The sequence below is a fragment of the Arvicola amphibius genome, chromosome 10 (assembly GCF_903992535.2).
Source record: "Arvicola amphibius chromosome 10, mArvAmp1.2, whole genome shotgun sequence".
Classification (NCBI taxonomy): domain Eukaryota; kingdom Metazoa; phylum Chordata; class Mammalia; order Rodentia; family Cricetidae; genus Arvicola; species Arvicola amphibius.
The window spans coordinates 110357787-110374885 of record NC_052056.1 but is presented as its reverse complement, the minus strand read 5'-3'; the positions used below and the strand labels follow the sequence as shown (position 1 = coordinate 110374885).

The 17099-nt window shown below is 40.0% G+C and overlaps 1 protein-coding gene across 6 annotated transcripts in view; it reads right to left on the bottom strand.

Moving 5' to 3' along the window:
* The window catches only part of Cdk8 (cyclin dependent kinase 8), a 66627-nt gene that overhangs the window by 16457 nt on the left and 33071 nt on the right, over positions 1–17099 (bottom strand). For 5 of the 6 annotated variants that reach the window (XM_038345009.1, XM_038345008.1, XM_038345007.1 and 2 more), the window contains exons 3-6: positions 15893–16003; positions 12748–12888; positions 2637–2694; positions 81–212 (exon numbers count right to left, since the gene is read on the bottom strand). In XM_038345009.1, coding sequence (XP_038200937.1) covers positions 81–212; positions 2637–2694; positions 12748–12888; positions 15893–16003 — 442 coding nt within the window. The remainder of the gene's footprint in view (positions 1–80; positions 213–2636; positions 2695–12747; positions 12889–15892; positions 16004–17099) is intronic. The other variant, XM_038345010.1, reaches the window with a different exon arrangement.

Genomic DNA, 17099 nt, shown 5'->3' with positions numbered 1-17099 from the left:
TCTGTTACTTAATTTAAACATGTACAAAAATATGTCTTTCGCAGAAAAAAAGTTCTATAATTTTAATTAGCCCTACTCACCAATTGCTTTGGTATAATGTCGTGCTCCAAGGAGTAATTCTGGAGCTCGGTACCAGAATGTTACAACCACTGGATCCAAATCTGCTAAAGGCTTCAAAGGTGAATTAAATAATCGGGCAAAGCCCATGTCAGCTGCAACAACAAGAAAACCACATAAGTAAACAGACAGGTCTACTTTACTTACACAGCCCCACTTGCCAGTGTTGTTTATTCAGAGTGTGCTCAGGCCTGGGGCAGCAAATGAAGCACCTTACTGCTTTTACCGACTGAAATGTAAAAAAGCGTGAGACAACAGTCTTTGAATAAACTGTCACTCAGTTCTTGACCGAGGTTACGACAAGCTCTGTGGATAAGGCTGCTCCTCTGGCAGATTTCTTTCAGAGGGCCATAGTTTGGGGGTGGGGGGAGAGACACGACAGGTTGGGACATTAAGCTGTCCTTCAATTCTCAAAGCACAGGCACAGCAGTGGGGCTTTCCACTGCTGGCATCAACACGCCTACTCACAGCTGCCCTCAGGGCTGACCACATTGTATTTTAATACTATTTTCCTCATCAATTTGGTCAGAGTTTCATTAATTTAATTTTAAAACTCATGGCACTTAAGTTGGAAAAGGCTTTTTCTCAGTCTTACGTTTCCTCACATGAGACAGAAGTTCAAAAGATCACAAACCCAAGCCCCCAAGTTGGCCCTGAAGAGAGTTCATGGCAACAGTACCATGCCATCAAGCTACTAAGTATGGATTTTGCCCTGCTAATCCATGATCTGAGGCTTTGCCTCTATATGATACTACATATGGGGTCACTAAACACAAAGACAGGATGACCCCTATTTACCACCCACTGGGAGACGTTAAGATTCACAACCATCTGGACAGGTTTAGTTCTGTTCTAAAATAATTTTAATGAAGTAGACTCTACTTTAACTAACAATTACGGATGGGGAAAGCCAAATTTTTGGCAAAGAGTAAAAACCTTGAATCAGATTATCAAATGTTTTCTTTGAAATGTGAATGCTCGAAGACACAGTATCACCCAAACCTCCCAACACTATACACAATTAGATAAAAGTGTAATTCTAAAGGAGGTCTTAAAGGTGCCATGCAAAATCTTTCTAAACCAGACAGTAAAAGACAAAATTAAGGGGCTGGAGAGATGGCTCAGAGATTAAGAGCATTGACTGCTCAGAGTCCTGAGTTCAGTTTCCAGCAACCACATGATAGCTCACAACCATCCATAATGAGATCTGGTGTCCTCTTCTGGCCTGCAGAATACATGCAGGCAGAACACTGTATACATAATAAATAAGTAAATCTTTAAAAAAAAAAAAAAAAGACACATCTAAAATTGTTCTTTGGCTGGGGCTAGTCTATTCTGCATACCCTGAACTGGCATTTGAATCTGACATTGTGACATCGGACTGAAGAGAACCCCTCAGAAGCTTATCTAAGGCCAAAATCATTTGGTAGCCCCAAGATAAGCACTGACAGGGTCTGACATCAATGACAGCCAATGGCTCACAGTACACCAAGTACATCATATGTTCTCACAGCTAGGAATTTGCCAAGTCTGCATCATAAGAGAGCATTTAAAAAGCTTACTGAAAAGTGGAAAGTGAATTTGAGGGACTAAAAAAGTAGGATGGGGAGATGAAGAGCTGAGTTTTACTGGGCTGGTGAGGAGGAGACACAGCTACAGGTGCCTCTACTTCAGCTGTTCTCAACCTGTGGGTTCTGACCCCTTTGTAGGTAGAAACCTTTTTCACAGGGGTCACCTAAGACAACTGGAAAACACAGATATTTACATCACAAAACAGTCCCAAAATTACAGTTACAAAATAGCAACGAAAATAATTTCATGGTTGGGTCACCACAACAAGAGGAACTGTATTAAAGAGTCCCGGCATTAGGACCACTGAGAACCACTGCTCTGCTTTATATCAAACATTGCAACAGAAGCCACTGTCAGCTGTGTTCTGTGATCTTACAATTCTGTATCGGAATTACACTAATTTATAACTTAGTTACATGTCTTCACCCCTAAACCAAACAAATCAAATGCAAGTGACAAACACTGCTTGGCAAAATGACAATGGAAGAAGCAACCAGGTTGGGGCAGATTTAATTGTCCTTAGAGTGTCCCCTGGAGAGATCTGGTGGCAGAGTGCCATGGATGCTCTGCCCTTAGACAAGGCCTGGCACAGTCCTGCAGGTCAAGAGCTGTGCATGTGCGGCTCTCAGCTTATTCTCATTAACCTGACTAAGGAGACTGCTCAAAGAATCAGCGTGGCTGGGGACAGAAGCTGCCCACTCTACAGGCTGTCTAACTAAGGCAGAAGGATGGAGGAAGCCTGTGTGGCTTATTTTACAGCTATAGAAGTTGGTTCTAAGGATTGTCTGACACCTGGAGGTTTTCCCTTTTATGTACACTTTTGAAATATTTTTGACTGTTGGAACTATGAATATGTATGTGCATATCGATATACAAAACAGTGATACAGCTACCTAGAACAATTTTAAAAGGGTACTAAACTGTGACTTATCAAAGATATAACATACCAATTTTTACTCTTCCTCGCTCAGGACCTTCACCCATAACTAAAATATTAGCAGGTTTCTGTGGAAACAAAAAAAAATTCTTTTCAATAGACAGTAGTTTTCCTTTAAATAGACAAATATGTCAATATAACATAAATCTACTTAAATAAAAAATTTTTTACTAAAAAATTAAAGTTAAATGCAGGAAGCCACGGCAGAAACTGAATGTGTATACAGTAAAGCCATTCACAGGTCCCAGTGCAGCAGCAGCAGACAGCTGAGGCCCTTAATCATCAACAGGTCTTCACAGTGGAGCACTGGAAATCAATCTCTCCCTCTCCCTTCCACCCCTACCCCTCTTTCTCTGTTTTGTTTTTCCAGACAGGGTTTCTCTATAGCTTTGGAGCCTGTCCTGGAACTCCCTTTGTAGACCAGGCTGGCCTCAAACTCACAGAGATCTGCCTGCCTCTGCCTCCCGAGTGCTGGGATTAAAGATGTGTGCCACAACTGCCCAGCTTCTTTTTCTTTCTTATTTCAGAGTCTCATGATGTAGCCCTGACTAGCCTGAGTCTAACTATGTAGAGCACAGTGGCAGCCTTCAACTCCCTGAGATCTACTGGTCTCCATCTCCTACTTTTGGTTTTATTTTTGAGAATCTTATTCTGAAGTCCTGGCTGGCCTACAATTTGAGATTTACTACACAGGATGGCTTTGAACTTATGTTGATTATTATGTCCTCCTGAGTGCTGGGATTCCGGCAAAAGCCACCGGGTCTGATGTATGCTTTCAATTATATAAAATGCTCTAAGAGTTTAAGAAATAACTTAATCTCCACAGATCATTTAATACAAAGTAGCAAATTAATTTCAGGCAAGAATTCCACCTGATACTCCTTTTTGGAAGCCACAAAATACAAACCTATGTTTAATACTTTAAAAAATCTAATATAGTATTTTCTAAACAAGCTGGCACAGTAATAGTAATTTTTCATTTACAACAGTTTTGAAGGTTTTTTGTTTTTAAATAAAGGGGAAGATAATGTTTAACTGTGAGATTTTGCCAAAGTGGAATTTTAGTTTTAAATCCTAAAAACCACACCAGACTGTCACCTACAACCTGTTAAAAGTGGCACACGAGCCTCTGGAATTTGATGAAGATGAAGGAATAGCATTGGCTTCTCCCTCAAACCTTACCCTGCTACCCTGCCTACTACTGGCACAGCTTTAGTCTCACCAATCCAATAAGGAGAAGTGACACGAGATTAGGCTGCCTCTCAAATATTAATCTAAACAACTTTTAAAATCAAATTAGAGAAGCTGGGGAGATGGTTCAGTGGTTAAAAGCACTTGGCTGCTCTTCCAAAGGATCTGGGTTCAAATCCCAGCACCAACATGACGGCTCACAACTGTTTATAACTCCAGTTCCAGGGGATCCAACACCATCATACAGGCAAAACTCCAATGCAAATGAAATATAAATAAACATTAGAAAACTCAAATTAGGAGTCAAAAGAGAACAAATGCTGCTGATGCTATGGCATCAGAGGTTACAAACTCCTGGTTTCTAAGAGGAGGCAACGCAGCACCAGAAAGCAAGTGCCTGGAAGACAGATGCAGTGCAGAGACTACTGTCAACACTCTGAGCCCTCCTAACCAGCATTCTTTCCTGAACAGTCGAAGGCAGAGAGCTCTTTGGATCAGTGTGTCTTGCTATCATCATCACCACAATCTTCACCTGGGGCATCTAGCAAAGTGCCAAAAATCACATTACCTTTAAAGAGGCTTAGACTTATTTGGACATGCTATATCTATGCCTGTTCTCCCTCCCTCACTCTCTTCCTCCCTCTGTGTGTGTGTGTGTGTGTGTGTGTGTGTGTGTGTGTGTGTGTGTGTGTGTGTGTGCGCGCGCGCGCAGGGAGGGAGGAAGAGAGAAAGAGCAAGAGTGTGCAGTTGTGTTGTTTGACTAGCCTTGTCAAACACTTGATGTTATTGTTTAGTCAGTACTGAGGAAGCCTCCAAAAGATTAGACAGGTAATTTTACTTCATTACTCAATGCCATATTAAGATAATAACCTAGTTCCCTATAAAACTAGATTTTTCCCTTCCTGTTGTCAGTAGAATCTGGAAGGAGTTTAGTTCCAAAGCCAGGACCTGCCTCCAAGCAGTTCTAGATGGAACCAAAATCTGTGATAAATATTTTTCATGGTGTACCCCAGTCACCTTGAAAGAAGACGCAGAATATTGCTGGGTGACACTGTGAGGGGGCACACTCCAAGGAAACCAGATGTCGAATGCGACTTAAGATAGTCTCACATTGTGGTAATAGAACAGAATGAGCATCACTGCCCAGTGGGTACTGACAAAGACTAAAGATGCGATACTGTTTGAAGTTACAGTACCTTTCCCTTAAAAGCACTAACAATTCTCTTTTACAACTAGGCGGTTTTTCTGTTTTCTACGCTATGCCTAATCTCCCAAACCCTAACCAGCATCTCCCACAGCAGATACCTGCACTGCAGACATCACCATTCTTGTACATACATCTCCAGGGCAATGTGATAGATAATGGAAGTGAAACACACATCCTGAACATCATGAGCCATTCCTAATGCTTCCTATGAATCTTTACTACAGTGTCTGCACACGTGTGTGTGTGTGTACACATGCCTAGCTTGTTTTACAGATAAGAAGAATCCAGCTCATTTGGGTGGGGTGTGGAGTTCAATGGTGGGACATGTGCCTACCAAGTGTAAAGTTATGGGTTTGATTGACTCTTAGCACCACAGTACATGAAAGCCAACAACAATGCCATTAGTGGCTAATCCATCCCATGGCTACAAAGGTGGAACCAAGATTCAAACAAACCTCAAGCTCAACACAACCAGGGCTTAATTTTGGGGCTTATTTTTTTTCCTCTGATGACAGAAAAATCAATTATTTTCTAATGCATCCTTCTATTTTCCTTAATTTCTTTTTTATATCCTTTATCTTTCCCCAGTTTTTACCTATTTCTTTAGTCTCAGGTTTTCCCTCTCTTTAGCATTTGACTTTACAAAGATCAAAGTTCAAAGTGCTGTAAACTGCAATCCTAACCTAACAGGTGTCAGTCCTGTAACCATGTCTATGTTGAGGAGAGAAAACCAAGCACACTGGGGCTATGTAAGGAGGTAACATGGTCATCCCCCAAAAGGTTTCCCAGGAATTAACCAAGTAGGCAAGACTTGGGTGCTTATATGGATGATACTTTTCAACAGGAAGCTGGGAGTACAATAAACAGACAAACAAATAAATGGTTTTTATTTCAAATTATCTGCTTCTATGAAGAGATATTTAGGCAGAGTCAAGACAAACTAGTCTGTCTTTCATATCCCTTATTTTTGTTAAATATGCATGCTAAATGGTATTGATTGAAATTACAAGCTTATCTAATAATTTAGAAAGACTGAAAATTAAAAACTATGAGCTTAGAACTTAAAATAGGCAGAGCACACACACGCATATCCTGTCGTCCCCACCCCTTAACCCCCCACCACATACACACTGACGCATGAAAGCCCATTCAGTTACACATGAGTTAAAACCAGAGCTGATGCAGGGGCAGAACGATCACTGTGCAAAGGGAAAACAAAGCCCAGTACATACACTGGGGGGAGGCCAGACAGCAATACACATCCTTTCAGTACTTTCAGTAGTCCACTAAGTGCTGCTGATTCTGCATCTAATTGTATCCAATATACTTTCAGTTATTAACTCAAAAAAAAAAAAAAAAAAAAAAACCTTGTGTGTTGACTCAAACAACATTTACAAAAATGTACACAAGTTTAGGGGAAATCTGCAATTTTGCAATGTGGCTAGCTTCGCAAGCTTGCTTCTATGGGAACACTCACTAACCTTTGCCCTCTATTTGATTATTTCCCATGGACAAACTGGAAAAGACATTATCAAAGATTTCTGTGGCTCTGAGCTTTAAAATAGATTCAGAAATAGTAACAAGGTTCAGGTGCTGTCCTCCTTGTTTTTAAAGACAGGATCTCTCATTGGCCCAGAACTCACTAAGTAGGCTAGAGACCTAATGACCCACCCATCTCCACTTCCCTTGGGCTGAGATTACAGGTATGCACCACAGTCCCGGCTTCTGTATTTGAGTGCTGGGGGATGGAGCTCTGATCCTCATGCCTTAAGATAGGCACTTTATCCTGGCCTTAAAAACTTTAAAAAATTACAACGTATCTTTGGAAATTAGGTTTTCTTTTGTAAGTCTTTAGAAATCTGGACTATAACAAAAATCTAAGGTCTAACAATTGCTAAAAAGTTAGACTGGGTGGTCTACTTTTTATGCTTTTTAAGTAGCACAATTAAGACAGTTTTTATATGCTTTTCAACAGGATAATTCAGAAAAAAATTAAATCCTATTCAGAAAAACTATTTTATGATGTTTTGTCTATAAATACGGTATTTCTCTTTTGTAATGTGAGAAGCCTAAAAGTCAAAAGAAAAAAGCCTGGAAGCCCACACACAGTTTATATCAGGTAAGCTGAGTCCTGGAAAATTATCCTGTCTAGTAACAAGAAGCCTAAGAAACCACACACACACTGGTCCTGTTTTTTGAAACATTACTGGTATCTACTTTGTCAAAAAATAGGAGCAGTCACCTAACTTAAAATATAACAATGTATTCCCATAGGTCATATGGAAAATGGAGAAAACATGTCTGACTCAAACAACCCTCTATATTTCATCAGTTTCAAGAGTCATTCAACATCATTTTCAAGTCTACTTCAAGAAAATCTTTTAAGACATCATTTAAAATAACCATTTTCGACAGAAAAGATTCTAACACTGTGTTAGGACAGTGGCCTCTAAGCTGTCGAGCAGCACCTCTCTGTAAAGGTCCACGTACACATACACACCCACAGTGTGCAGCTCTAGCTCTGAGGAAAACATTACAAAGGACAGAATGCAGCTCACTATGCATTTTCAATATCAATGTTAAATGCATGGAAAATACTGATCTAGATATCAAAGTGTTCTTCACAATCGATCACAGATACTTAAAGAAGGAAACTGTCTACGTAGCTAGTCATCCTGTTGGCATAAGCACAATATTCATAAACTATAACCAATGCAAACCTCATATAAGTTTGCCTTCACTGTTAGCGTGTCTGTTTTACCCTTTTCTAAATTGTATAGAAGAACTCATGTTTTACTTGCTACCTAATTAAGCGAACTAGAAATCCATAAAATAAATCTATAGAGTACCAAATAAATTCCCAAAAATGACTATAACTAACAATTACAAAGTCTCTTTCTTCCAAAAAGCTATTTTAAGAAAAATGTTTACTTCTAATAATCAAGCCTCATCAGTGTGTGTGTATGTATGTGTGTGTGTGATATATATCAGAATTTCCTTCCCCTTTAAGGCTGAGTAATATTCCACTACATGTACATGCTACATTTTTATGTGTTCATCTATCAATGGATCTTCATGCTGCTTCTATCTTTTTGCTATTGTGAATAAATGGTTCTAAGAAAAAGAATTCACAGGGCTGAGGAAATACATGTCAGAATCCACATGAAAAGCTTAGTGTGGTGATATGTGTTATTAATTCCAGCTCTGACGAGGTAGAGACAGACCCTGGGTTAGCCAACCAACCCAGGCTAATGAAACCCTGTTTCAAGTAACAAAGTGGAGGCTGGCCCGAGGAAGAGCTGAGGTTAAGTTCTGGCCTCCATGAGCACCTGTACACATAAACAGATATACACACAGGCTGAACTCTGGTCAACATCAGCGCCTACTGAGACAGACAGATGGACGGACGGATGCATAAACGCACATGGTTTTAAAAAGGTATTCACAGACAACTTTCTGAGAGCTCTCCTTGAGTTCTTCTGGGCACATATCCAGAAATGGAGGAATTGCTGTGTAGTGGTGACTCCACATTTAACTGAGGGAGGAACTGCCACTCTTTTCCACAGCAGTTACATTATTTTACATTCCCACCAGAAGTACAAAAGGGCTAAACATTCTCACTGATATCTGCATAAAAGTTCCCATGAACTCCTCTTCACAGTCAAAAGTCATGTGGAACGTCTTCTATGGATAACCAGATAATAGGAGAGAAACATGGAAGTAACTTATCCCAACTACTTGAGCTAGAACCTCTGGGGATTTGTTTGTATAGAAAGATTAACATTTCAGCTTGGCTGGGCCACAGTGCCCAGGTGTTTGAGTCAAATATTATTCTAGATATCTCTGTGAACTGCAGACCTGAAACCAATTCTGGGAGGTAGCAGATCTTTTAGAGGGGTAGGCCTGGTGGTGGAACCCTTGTCATGGCTCACTAGAAACTCACTCTTCATGGGCTTGGGAGCCCAGCCTCGCCGCTTCCTCTTCTACTTCCTGGCAAAGGTTTTATTCCATCTCATCATTGTCACCTAGCCAACCAAAGGCCCAAAGCAATAAGGTCTGTCTACTATGAACCAAGAGATCCAAAACCAGGAGCCAAAATACATCTTTTCTTTTCGTAAGTTAATCACGTCAAGTATTTTATTACAGTGCTGCAAAGCCAATGCCCTCCTTCCTGTGAGAAGGTATCTAATCAAAAGACTGACTGCGAGCAAAAAGGATGCACCAGCAGGGGCTTCCATGTCCAACTTAATTCTACATCTTCCTGGATCTCCACCTTGCAGTCTATCCTGCAGATTCAGAAAAACTAGGCCTCTAAAATGCACAAACCAATTTCCCAAAATAAACTGCTTTCTATATGTCTCTATGCCCACACCCTGTGTGTTCTGCTGCTCTGGAAAAGCCTAACGTGAACAGGAACAGCAGAGACAGAACTGTAACTGCTACAAACATTCTCATTGCCTAGAAGTGGGAAGAGGATGAGAGGGAGCCACCAGCACAGGGAGAGACAAGGTGTAAGACATGTACCTTTGTTTTAATTTCTCTCTACTTTATAGTGACTGGGAACTTAATGTTCTAATATGAAAAGGTTTCATTTAGATCCGTAATTACTTCAGAAAATAAATACTATCTGTGCTTCTTTCCTATCAGACCGTTTTCCTTCTATTCCCAGGACTATGACAAGACGCTAACAAAGCATATCCACACAAATGTCCTTTTCTTGCCCTGAGCCCACACAGGGCTCTACATGAATGACTCTACATTCCCTACCAAAAACAAGCCTGAACTATTAGCCTCTGCTGTGTGATCACCAATGATGAAAATATAAATCTTCACTTACCAAACAGGAGTATTAGTGGTAAAAGCTCGAGATTTGTCTCTATCATCTCAACGAAAGAATGTTTCCACATTTATTTTTGAGAGCAAACGTAGCCAGGATGGACTCAAAACTGTGATCTTCCTGCCTCTCTCTGCCTCCTGCGTGCTGGGATCACAGGCATGCTCAAACCAGCATTTGTATTAATAATAACCTGACTTAATTACACAGACAGTTCAGTAATCCTTGGTTGTTATCGAAAGGGTGTGTGCGTCAGTCATTCACCTTGCCGTGTAGTTTCCGTGACAAGGCAGGACATTCCACCAACTAACTGGTCAAAGTCGCCACAGCAAAAATCTACACACACGTGTCCCAGGAATCCCTGTCACCACTGACCAACCTTACTTCACAGGCACAGAAACTACAATCGACTATTACAGTAGATGTTCCGGTAAGTGTTTCATCTGCATTAATACTTGAGAATGTGAAGCTAAAGCTGCACAGCTTCTGAACAGAGTCTGAGAGTAAATACTTTAAATATCTTATTACCACATATATCAGGATCATATGTAGCTACTTTGAAAAATTATAGACCCCAAATTAAATCTAAAATTTAAGTTTTAGCTGATGGCAAGTGCTTACACTTTTTAAAATGTAGTCTTTCACTCCAAAGGCAAGGTTTAAGGGGTTGGCACCTGAACAGTGGCCAACTTTAAGGGAGCCAGCTGTGCTAAGTGTCCAGACAACAGCTCTAAGACCTGTGTGCCTGGGAGACACAGGACAGCTAGATGCTTTAAGAGAGCAGAGATGCTACAAGAAAACTCGGAGAATCAACTGACCTGGGTCCACAGAACCAACAACCAGGGAGCCTGCATGGGACTGACCTAGGTCCTCTGCAGACACTGGCGTATCTTGACCTTCTTGTGTGACACTGAACAGGGGGAGCAAGAACTGTCTCTGACTCTTGCTGTTTTTTAGAACCCTACCTCATACTGGGCTGCCTTGTTCAGCCTGAATACAAGGGGAGTATTACTTAAGTATTGCTTAGTCTTACTGCAACTTGATATGCCATGTTTTGTTGACATCCATGGAAGGCCTGCCCTTTTCTGAACAGAAATGGAAGAGGAGTGGATTGGGGGAAGGAAGCAAAAGAGAAGTGGTAGGGAGGGATTAGGAGGAGAGGAGGGAGAGGAAACTGCAGTTGGGATGCAAAATAAATAAAATTTATTTTTTAAAAAGAGCACTGATACACCCAGCAGAGAACATCAGGGACATCTCATTTTAAGGAAGGAAGTTACAAGAGGTGGTGCTGCCATATGAAGAACATTCTGGATCCTAGCCAGGTAGTGTTGTATATAGGATAATGGAGTGGAGCACAGTGCCTCATTGTAGAGGCTACATTAAGACTGCTCAGCATTGCTAGCATGCAATGACAACGCCATTAACTTTTGGTATTCGTCATTATTATTTGGACAGAATCTACAGACAATAGTTTTTTTTAATGCCATCTGTTAAGGCACTCTGGTCTCCCAAACCCTTTATGCTTGAGATGGTTTTACCAGAGCCTTCTAAAAGAACCTATTCTTCACTAGCCCATGTCACAGAGAGAATTTCTACACTGTATAAAAGCTTCACCAAAAGAGAGAGGGGAAGCTGGACCTCTAGCTACTTTGTTACTGTTTTTAGTTCATTCTACTCAAGCAGTCAAGTGACAAACTTAAACACTGATTAGGAAAGCCACTCAGAATTTCCTGAAAAAAAAAAAAAACATCTATTTTTATGTGAATTACTAAAAAGAACAAACAAAACTAAACAAAATGTAGAGCTATTCTAGCTAAATTGGTTTTCTGAGAAAAATGTCCTTCCACTGGAACTGTCATTCGTTCACAAGTCACAAGGAAAGCTGTAGTACAAAACAGACAGAAGAACAGACATGTTTCTGTTACTGAGATTCATCTTCAACGTCATAAAAAACTGAAAGATTCATCTATTTTTGTCCTATAAGCCCACTATGTCTAAGTACAATATTTCAATTCCTTTAGGAAGGGAGGTTGCATAAAGAAAAGGACTCAAGCAAACTTCTTTGTGCCTGGTCCTGAAAGCACTGTGGTGTGAGGCCAGGACAAAATGACTCATGCTCAGCGCTCTTGACAGGACTACCTCAGGCTACAGGAGAGCAGCTCACTGGAATCGCTCATGCAAGACTAGAGACTGAAAGAGCCACAGCACAGTGGCCCTGTGGCTCCATTTCAGTCTGTGAATTTGTTCTTATGTACACATGTGGTGAGAGACAAAATTCCTGCACTTTGCATTAAAACAAGAGTGCTTCTCTAAAGCTGACTTAAGTTAACACCTTTACAAAGAAAAGAACTAAAAAACAAAACCCCACATTTACTTATATAACAAGAAAGCAATGCAAGTAATTTAAACCTATGGAGACTTAATAAATTAATGAATAATAATACTTTATTTTTTTTTTTAAAGCAAACAAGGGCTGGGGAAACAGCTCAACAGGTAAAGTCCATGCTGCACATGCATGAGGCCCTGGACTCCCTGCACTCATTCAACAGCCAAGTGTGGCTGTAACTCTACAAATGGTGGAGACAGTGGGAGTCCAGGCTTCTCAGGGCTGGTATTCACTAACCACCTAGTCTAGTGGAAACAGCCAGAACTAAGTCCAGTAAGCAGCACTGTCTAAGCTAACAGTGAAGAAAGCAACAGAGGACAAGGCTGACGACCACCTCCTATACGTGTGTCCTATCAACAGCACAAGGACAAGACCACTGCATTCTCACCACCACCATGCCCCAAGAGCTACCCGCCTACTTACCAATGGCAAGATGTTCTACAGACAATTGGGAAAGTACCCACTATAAACATATTTCCTGGTTGAACCCAACTGTGACTCACCAAATCCCTGTGTAACACCCAGTTGGCATGAAGATAATGAATCCCATCTAGGATCTGGTACAACAGTGACTTCACCATTCCCCGAGGTAACTGAACTGGCTTCTTGTTGGCTTTTGAAGCTCTGTGAAACTTTATTATATGCTGAAAGAAAGAAAATACCACAAGAAGCTTTACGAGTAAGAAAAGGCAATGCCGAGATCACCCAAGACACTGACAACAAAAATGGTCAGCTCCATTTTTAAAGTTAGTGATGGCATCTCAGGAAAAGAAGACGTCAGGAACTAGGGTGCTCCTACACTTTAAAATATAACTAAAGTTGATTATACTGGGGGCACTATGGGCCTGTTTATCTATCAGGAATTTTCATGAAGAAAACCATTTTTATTCTGTAAAGAGTCAATAAAAGGGGGGAAAGACAAAATTCTGACAGATGGAACAGCACAGGTGTGGTGCCAATTTCTGACACTCACACGTTATGAAATGGGGATTTCAGTAAAACACACCCAACATAGAGAAACTAAAGAAATGCTAACAAGTACAGAGCCAGTTAAAGCTAAATATACTTAGAAACATAAAGGATCCAGATGAGGAAAAAGCCTGCCACCCTGCAAAGCTTTCTCTGTACATGTGACTAGACAACTAGAGAAAAATAAAGTACAACTTTTCATCAATTAAAACACTTCACAAATAAACATACATGAAAAGGTTTCTTCCTCTTCAATGTTTCAAGCTCACGATGAGCTTATTTATTTTCTATAGAACACCTGTAAATTTCAGGACACTTCAAGTCAGCTCTGCATGCTAACACTGCATACTCACGTCTAGCACATACTGCACAGGGCTTCTTCATCATTAAGCTGATTCTTGTGGTTAAAAAAAAAGAGTAGAAGTGTGATGCTTAACACTGCAGGCTAACATCTGATCTTCTACCTGATGTCATACAGAACAGCAGACAGAAGGAGTAACAGGAAGCTGTGAGCCGAAGAGCTGTGTTTCCCAGGGGGAAATGCAGCAGAGCACTTGCACTGAGAGCAGAGATGCACTCGTTGGTACATGCCTGTCTATATTTGAATAACAGCACTAGGCTACCTTAAGTTTCTTCTCAGTTTTTTACCTCAGGCATTACTTAATAATTTAGAATATGTATCACCTATCTTAAAATGTGCTATCAAGTTTGTGCCAGTAAGAAGAAAATCCGCTGACTCTCCAAATGTAATAAAAATAGCTTTAAGTAGAGACATTAAAGAACTTAAAAGCTTCAAGTTTCCCAGAATAAAAACCAAGTAGTGGAGGTAAGAGAATTGAAAGTGTATTTCTTCAGGTCACACGCCAAACACTACAGTGATTTAAAAAACAACAACAAAAAAAACTAGCATTTTAAAAACAATAAATAAATGAAATCCTATAGCATGGGAATCTCTTGCCTCATATTCTTCATATTCCAAGGCTAAAAAATCAAATACACAGTAAACAGGCTATAAATCTCACCAATGCCTAAATAATTTTCAAAACAACTCTTAGTTATAACTTTTGCTACCTTGTCAGTCAATCCACATATAATATTCCAATTAAAGTAGGGGAGAAAGTAAAGTTTTAGGGAAATGAACTATCCTGTTTTTATTACAGTAATGTTAAAATATTCATTTGCCTTCCTAAGTATTAGTAAAATGAAAAAGGCAATTGTGAATTACTTATATATAATCAAATTATATGCAATATAACATATATAAAACACCTGTTACATCACACTAAGTAACAATATATAACTACCATCTATATCCTTAGACATCCCCTCTGCTTTCATGTCCTATACTATGTGTGTGACTCACTAACTTTAATTAAGGTTGGTTGCATGAACATGGGTGATAGTAAGGGAAATGCTTTTATTTTGTCTATTTAAGGTAAGATGCATTAACATTCTTATCAATATAGTATGAGTCTTTTATGGATTTGACTAAACCGGTAAACTGTAATCACTCATTTGAGAAATCTGCAATACACAATTTGGGTCTAAATATGTAAAAATGCCATAGACCACACAAACCTAAGAAACAAACCCACAAAGAGATGCTGCAACCTACTTCTGCACAAATCTTGTTTTGTAGTGTGGCTCTCATCAGCAATGATTTTTTTCCCTAAACAAAAGCATGCCCATTTAAACAGTAAAGCATATTATTGCCAATGAAAATGGAATACATTATATTAAACATCTGCTGTGAATAACTAAAAAATGATTAGTAAGTTTTCCACACTTAGCTTATACAGATTGTAACAGCTTCAGGACTATTAGGAGACTTTCCCAGTGTCACAGGACGGGGCAGGGACAGTAACTAGACCCGTTTATCCTTTTATAGCATGCTTACCCAGCAAGTACTGCTTCATTTTAAAGTCCTTCACATTACAGAATAAAAGAAAATAAGTTCTTTCAAAACTTTACAGCAGGGCTGGAGAGATGGCTCAGTGGTTAAGAGCATTGCCTGCTCTTCCAATGGTCCTGAGTTCAATTCCCAGCAACCACATGGTGGCTCACAACCATCTATGAGGTCTGGTACCCTCTTCTGGCCTTCAGGGATACACGCAGACAGAATATTGTATACATAATAAATAAATAAATATAAAAAAACTTTACAGCAAACAAGCTCACCTTTTAAAATCAACTCTGTAATTAGAAAATAATGTTCTGAATTATTCACACTCCTCTTACTTTACTGCCTGTTACAAAGGCCAACACGCCACGATCAAAAAGAAAAGTTTCCCTAGTCTGAAGACTCAAAATGCTTCAACATCCAGAACTTTGTGAGAGCTAACATGATTCCACACCATGAAACACTGTTCCACATTCAAAATTATTATAAACACTGTATGAAATTTCCTTCAGGCTGTATGTATAAGGTAAATATAAAACTGAAACACAAGTGAATTTCAAGTTTAGATATGAGTTCAGCCTCTAAGATGTCTCATTAAACATATGCAAATACCCACCCCACATCTGAAACCCTTGTTTCCTAGCATCTTAGTAAGGCAACTCGACCCACTGAACAAAGCAAAAGCTTCCAGTGAGGAGATTTCTAGTGCAGTGGAAGCTGTTTAGTCACTTCCAAGCTGACTGAACACAACAGTCCTGGCTACCAGCAGTCCACCTTACCCAGAGGTCATGTTCAGCATAGTCAAAGAGAAGCCATACTTTCCGATCAGCATGAGACAGAAACACCTTCTGAAGAGAGATGACGTTTGGGTGCTTAAGCTCTCGAAGTAACTACAAAAGAAAGGAGATTCATTCAAAATTTAACACAAACATAATACCAAAAAAAAAAAAAAAACCCACACCAAATTAGGTGTGGTAGCACATATATCCATTCAAGGATTATGAGCATTCTCTGCTACCACCATGGCAGACATTTCTACCTGGCTGCTAGGAACTGAACGAAGGTCTCCAAAGATAAATGCTGAAGCAGAAAGACCACCTGAAGCCCAGGAGTCCACAGCCAGCCTGAGCAACAAAGCAGAGCTCCACCTCAGACCTCACCCATCCCCTGTCCCAGTTGCAATTTAAAGGCAACAAAAAGCCAATGCTTACTGATATTAAGCATTCAGTAAACACCCACATAGTGTGATGTGACAGAAAAACCTGCAGAGAAAAAGATACTGAAAAGGGTAACAGTAAATCTGTCATTTGTTGCTTGACTGGTAATTTTAACTTTTTATCAAAATTACAATTCTAGCCATGTTTAAGTCCACAGATTGGTGGCATTAAATATATTCAATGCTATTGAACCATCACTACTATAAAATTCTTTCAACATTACAAGCAGTAATGCTGTATCTGTCAACGACCCAGTTCTAGGTAAACTCTAGTACCTGTCCCTAAGGGTTTCTATGGTAAACACCTAGTGTTGGTAGGTTCTCATAACACCTTGTCTTTCTTATTTGTGTTGACAGGTGTACCTGTACTATCAGTACTGAGGAGCCGGCAGGAGGAAGGACAACTTTGGGTATCACTTTTGAAGAGCCATCCATGTGATTGATTGATTTTTATGTGTATCTGTGTGTCTGCTACATGTGCAGGGCCCACGCAGATGAAAATCGGGAGCTAGATCCCCAAGAGTTGAAGTTATAATAAACGGTTGTGAGCCACCTGACGTGGGTGCTGGTGACCAAATTCATATCCTAGAACAGCTAGTGCTTAACCAATGAGCCATCTCCCCAACCCATTTATTTAGTCATCCATCTATTTATTTTTGAGATAGGATCTCTCACTGGCCTGGGTTTGGCACATAGGCCAGGGATCCATTCATCCCCACCTCCTCTGCACTGGGATTACAAGCACTGGCATGTACCATCATACCTACTTT